The sequence below is a fragment of the Apis dorsata genome, unplaced genomic scaffold, assembly GCF_000469605.1.
Source record: "Apis dorsata unplaced genomic scaffold, Apis dorsata 1.3 scaffold_272, whole genome shotgun sequence".
In the NCBI taxonomy this organism is placed as follows: Eukaryota; Metazoa; Arthropoda; class Insecta; order Hymenoptera; family Apidae; genus Apis; species Apis dorsata.
The window spans coordinates 335,508-341,809 of NW_006263550.1; the positions used below are offsets into that span (position 1 = coordinate 335,508).

General features: G+C 31.5%; 1 protein-coding gene and 1 long non-coding RNA gene across 4 annotated transcripts in view; one reads left to right on the forward strand and one right to left on the reverse strand.

The window, feature by feature from the left end:
- The window catches only part of LOC102681738 (nephrin), a 164,932-nt gene extending 163,317 nt beyond the window's left edge, over positions 1 to 1,615 (forward strand). For 2 of the 3 annotated variants that reach the window (XM_031511002.1, XM_031511001.1), the window contains exon 18: positions 10 to 1,615. In XM_031511002.1, coding sequence (XP_031366862.1) covers positions 10 to 431 — 422 coding nt within the window. In that variant the 3' untranslated portion in view covers positions 432 to 1,615. The remainder of the gene's footprint in view (positions 1 to 9) is intronic. The other variant, XM_031511005.1, reaches the window with a different exon arrangement.
- On the reverse strand, positions 609 to 2,834 carry LOC116185773. Its single transcript, XR_004150682.1, has 2 exons — positions 928 to 2,834; positions 609 to 743 (listed from the first exon to the last, which is right to left on the reverse strand). It is a non-coding gene; the product is annotated as an uncharacterized LOC116185773 (long non-coding RNA).
- Between the last annotated feature and the right edge of the window lie 3,468 nt (positions 2,835 to 6,302).

Here is a 6,302-nt window from a genome sequence, read left to right on the forward strand (position 1 = left end):
TTATTACAGTTTCGAAATCGAGTTACATCGGAAACCCTAGTCCGGCACCGCCAAACGACGTAAATTTCTACAGTGTAGAGATCGACAATGGCCGTTACATGGGATATGAAACGAATCACAGTCCAGTGGTGGGTGATCCAGGTTCAGGTAGTTATTATCCATCCATGAGTCCCACTGGACATATGCTTTCGAGTCATGTGAACAGCGGGACAGGCACGTTGACACGCAGCAGAACCTTACCACGTCCAGTCCCACCACCGGATGTGACTGTGATGACTGCTGGATCGAAATCACCGATACCACCGTCGGTACCTCCACCACCTACTACGTTTGCTCGGTCGGTATCCAGCAACGCGCATACTCATGGTCACCCATTGTCGACTTTTACTCCCACGCCAGCCTATTCCGATATTGATGGTCATCTTGTCTGAGGATCGCCAATATTCGGCCCTAGTTCGGTGCGTGGAAAGTATCGTGCCGTACCGAGGGACGAGACTATCATCGTGACAGAAAGAACCACCCGGCTCTAATATACATCTTGATCTGTGGCTGTCGAATCATGGAATTCTTTCACGAATCTTCGGCCTTTGTTCATCGTTTTCGACATCTCACTGAGCTATATGTATGGTTATGTCAGTTTGATATCGTTCGAGGATGTGAAACAGAATTTTTTTGATGAAATTGTGCGATCATAAAGAGTTTTGTGTGGGTGCTTCGACGACTTTCTCATACACATTATCCTCCTTGAACATAAAAGAAAGTAACAGAAGTATGTAAATAGAAACAAAGGAAAAGAGGAACCGATGTTGCGGTTTCTATACGTAATTTTTAAGTAGCATGCGGTAACACCGTTTGCAATATGCAATATGCATTCCTTATATGCTGGTTTCATTGGTTTTTCCGCGGACATAATTATCAAATACGTACCTCGACTTGGATCTTATGATAGATCATATAATTACGTTTTTCGCATATCACATTTTAAGAAAAACGATTGATACTTGTGAGCAATCCATTGGAATCAACTCTGAAGATATTTTCGTGATACCACAGTTAGCATACTGACAGTGATTTATTCAATTTATTTTTACCATTTCTTTCTGTGGTTTTTGATTGCGCTTATTTATGCACTTTTACTTAATTGTGACGACTTCATAGTGATGTAAAGACTTACATGATCCATCGTGTGACTTAAATGGAAATCGACGAATTGTGGATGGAAGAAACTCATCTGAGAATGTTCATCCTAGTGAGCACAAAGGTATGATCAGGTTAAGTTGCATTTTGCTGAGTTAATATCATTAAATGATAAACTCATGCGATTCAACTGATAAATTAGATTGTAAATTAGAAAAAAAAGATATAATAATGAAACGAAATATCAGGGAAATTCGCGAGCCGTAACAATATATAATAATTTAAAAAATTTTTTTAGAAACACTTCGTTACACTTATTCGTTACACTTATATTCGATCGATGGCGCTTTTGAAAGTCGAATTTTAAATCTCGATTTAAATCGATAATATTATCGAAACTCTATCGATGCTGTTACTCTCGATATTATTATGTAATAATATACCAAATGATTTTTTTATTTTTTTTTTTTTCTTTTTTCTTTTTTCTCTTCTCTTTTTTTATGAATGACCGTCCGTTTTGAAGTTAGTTAACAAAATATTAATATATTGGCGAATATATTCATATTTGAAATTTTAAAGAGAAAACGAGACAATCGGTTTTACATAGGAAAAGAATTGACAACGTTTGTAATCATATATTAATATTGATTTTCTTCTTTTCTTTCCCTTTTGCTCATTATAAAACGCGTTTTCTGTGTTAGATTGAACAATTTTTTCAAGGAAAGAAGTGATATGTGAGATAAATAGAAGCTATTTGTGAAAAATGATCTATCAGTGACAGTCAATGTGATCAAAATGTTTATGAAAAATGTTCGATAAATATTAAAATAGTAGAAGATATTTAGATAAGAAAATTCTAAAACAATGAACGCGATATAGAAGTGATTTTACTTTCTCGGGCTTACTATACTTTGATAGATCAATATTTTGTTCCATATATTAAAGACATGATTCCCGCGCTTTTTGAGGTTAAGAGGGTGATCAAGCAAATTTTCTATAAAATTCAATTTTACAAAAGCAGATTCGATTCAAAATCAATAAAAAATCTTTTTCTCTTCGTATACTATTAAAAATTATACGTATATAAATATGAATGTGTTTGCATATCATAAGTTTTTTAATTGTTTATTTTTTCTGTTTGTTTTGTGATTTGTAATTTCGTAATTTTCTATATGAATATTATTAAATGATCATTTTATTTTTTAAAACATTGAATTTTAACACATACGTATAAAATTACGTATAAAATATGGAATTTCCACTGCCGAATTCTAAAGTCAATACTAATACGAATAGTTTAATTAATTAATTGTCGTGAAACGCATTTGTATGAACGCTTTGTTCGTCATTATTGTTACGGGAATTGGCGCGAAATAAAATAGCAAATATAAAGCGTTAATTCTATTTTATGTGTTCGATAAAAAAATGTTTTTGCTATTAAAATGATTGATATTTCGTTAAATAAGATTTAGTTATCAAACTCAATATATTACAATTATGCACGATAAATATGAACGAATAATAATAATATTTATAAGGTAAACAGTTTTCACGTGACATCCAATGAGTGCTGATTTTGTTTTCTATCTTTTATGTATAGTTTTATTACTTCGATTAACAAAATCGGCACGATCAGGGAATAGAAAATAAATGATTGTTAACAATTTATTATTATGCGGTACAATACATATGGCGTTTATAATTAAATTACAAGAAATATGCCAAATATTTACAAATATTGTTAATTGTCGTTTAAGAATGATACTTTGTAAAATAGTTAGTAAGTAATTTTTTTGTTTTAACTACAATATTACAATATAACTTCACTGCCTAATTTTTATTTTTGTACCGCGAATACGAAACTTTTTTTATACTAATTGTTATAAGACTTAGCATCACGTGAAAACAGTTAACTTATTACTAACAAAAAAAAAGACAGTCGCTTAATATTATTTTTTCAAAATGGCAATAGCTTCAAGCCACCTATATATATATATATTCAAGTAAAAAGTATAATATCGCAACGAAATGATACGATATTTATTAAAAAAAAACACAACAATATAAAAAAAAATGTAATCAACATAATCAGTGAAATCTATTATATATGCAACAGAAATTAAAAAAAAAAAAAGAAGTAGGAAAGACAAACAAAAAGAAAAGAAATAAAAGTGAGTGTCTTGGAGTAGTGATATCTTCAAAAAAGACAATAGTACATAAGTTTAATTATACGAATATGAGTTTAGTTAAGAGTAAACTATTTCCCTGGCACAGCCAAGTTAGAAGTTGCATTTTTGCATAAAAGGACTTTATGCAAAACGATAAGACAGAAAACGTAGTTCGACTAAATGTTTATACATATATATTTTTGCATTTATTTCCATTAAAAATTGATTATCCTTGTAAATAGTGCGATATGTCTCAGCGTTTCACACACTCCAGAAAAAAACAAGTAATTAAAGAAAATGGATCATATGAGGGTCTCACTTTACCTAAGCTATAATGAAATATTGTATAGGATTATTATGCGCTAGGCCACGTATTATATCTGGAAGAAAACAAAAAAAGAATTATTCCAGTTATCGGACGAGACAGCGTCTTTCCGTTTATCGAAAGCCTAAGTAGTCCACATATATTTTTGAAAAGAAAGAAAAAAAAAAATACAAAAAGACACCGCATATATTTGGCCTATTGTAAGAAAGAGTCTCGCGAACACACGATGACGCGTGAAGCGCCACGAGCGACAAAAGCTCGTATTAAAAATTGGTCGATAAGGTGTGAGTTTCGTTCAATTTCCATGAAAGAAAAATCATAATCGATACGCGCCCAATCGGAATTTTTTTCAACAAATTTGTATATTGAGATAACGAGAACAGAAAAGGAATAAATTATAAAGAACGAATCTATGTTTGCAATGTTCAATATGATCAACAAGAGATGACGTTGAGAAATCTACGCACGTCCCTGGTAACTGTCATGCTTCTAATTTGGCTCGCGTATCGTACGAATGTAAGTTAGGAATACATAGTAAGTAAGATTGCTCCAAAAATACATAGAAATGCATCATCATTCGCATATCCACATTCAACACATACACTTACATCTATGCAAGAAATCACTTTGGATTAAATCCACGTAAAATAATACGAAAATCGCTGCGTAGATATGTATATTCTGAGCAATCATACTTATCGATAGAGTCTCGAAAAGATCAAACGTGAATGATAGTATCGATAATCGATTGCATCCTACACTATTTTCATTCTATCGCGATCATTAATCGAGCTATCGGTTCATGTGAAAATCGATCGAGTCTGCTATGTTTGTAGAGTATTCTTGAATAAACACGTAATATAAAAAGAAACGAAAGAATGAACTTGCACGCGCGGTAAAAGGAAAGACAAGGAAATCTTAAGAATGTCGTTCACATTGTATACTTTTTCGCGCCGTTGTCATGTGTGTTTTATGCTTGAGAACTGTTTGAAAGTTTTACGAATATAACGTTTTCGTAGCATGCGCTATTGTTATTTCATTAATCGAGAAGGACACTGATTTGTTACGGTAGATTCTACAAAGCTTAAAAAAAAAAAAGAAACGTGTATTGTTAACCGCTGCTGTTGTGTATGGAGCCGCATCGTTCGGCTTAGACTGATGATAAAATTCACGTATGCTCAATTAGAGATCATGTTTGCGCATAATTAAGAATTCTATTTACATATACATGTTTTATATTTGTAATTAATGAAAATCATCTATACTTAATATTACCTGATATTATTAGATTATGTAATCTCCAAAGTATTTGCTCATCAAAGTGCTAGGCAAGTTAGACGGACCGATATTCGTCCAAAATGGTACCTTGGAGATGGACATACCATCTAACAGTACGATATTTGATATTTTACACAATAATTAATAATTTCGTTGATTATTCTAAGACATAGTCAATCCTAATTATACAATCATTAAGATACGAGAATATATATATATATATAAATTAACCGTTTTACATGTATATAATGTACATATACGAAACTTAGATAGACAAGAACAAAAAAGGAAAAAGAAATGAAATGCATTAAAACGAATTAATATCAAATTTAAAGAAACGATCGAGAGCTTTCGTAACTAGGTAAATATTCATATTAACTTTTGATGGTTTTTCTTGGTATTCGTTTTATCTATTTTTTCCTCTTTTAGATATAAACAACAGAGAAAAAAACGAATATAAAAGAAAGAAGAATAATTCTCTTGCCGACGATACTATTATGATTGTACATGTCGTTCTATGTTTTGTATCTGAAGGCACTGCACAAAGAACGACAAAACTGCGAATATACAATAAATCGCCGAAAGTGACGTGACGAATTTTACCGTGACGAACTTATCCGTTCCAAATTACCATTTCCGTACAAGAGGCGAAGACTGGTTATAAATACATGAGCCGTTGTTTGTCATTTTTTGATGCTTCGAACGACTCGATTTTGTATTCAATTATTCGTTAGAAGAAAACACATTTTCAATTAAGATCTCTTCGATCTCTTCGATAATCAATTGTTGCGTTTCATTATAAATCGACAGGCAAAAAATCTAGCGCTCAAAATAAGAAATGAGCGATCGCTTTGAGAAATTTTCGAAAATATATTATTTTGCATTATAGTTATTCGATAGCTTTTTAAACGAAGCTAAATTAGCAATTATTACATATATTTATTATATATTCTATAGAAATTTATTTTGAATTTTGCGCTTTTACAAATAAAACAATGATGGAAAACAAAATTGGAAAACATAATTGGGCATTTACATAAGGAAAATAAATAAACTTATTGTCTCAAAGCAGATTTCTTGCGCGTCAAATGAAGAAAAAGAGAAATTTATCGCGTATATCGAGCGATACTGATAAACGATTAATCGTTAAGCGTATCATCAGATATATGTTGCTTCCGTTTGTGTGCCAATAAAAAAAAATCGACATTCTTGATGTATAAATATATGAAATTTAAATGAAAATGATATTATTGTTACGCGGGCCGTTGTTATGGCTAATTTTTTCTGATCAGGATTTACCATGCAATGTAATTCTTTGGAGCAATCATCGCTGTTTATAAGTACAACCGATAAAAATTATTGAAGAGGGAAAAAAGAAGCTCTCCGATAAAAGA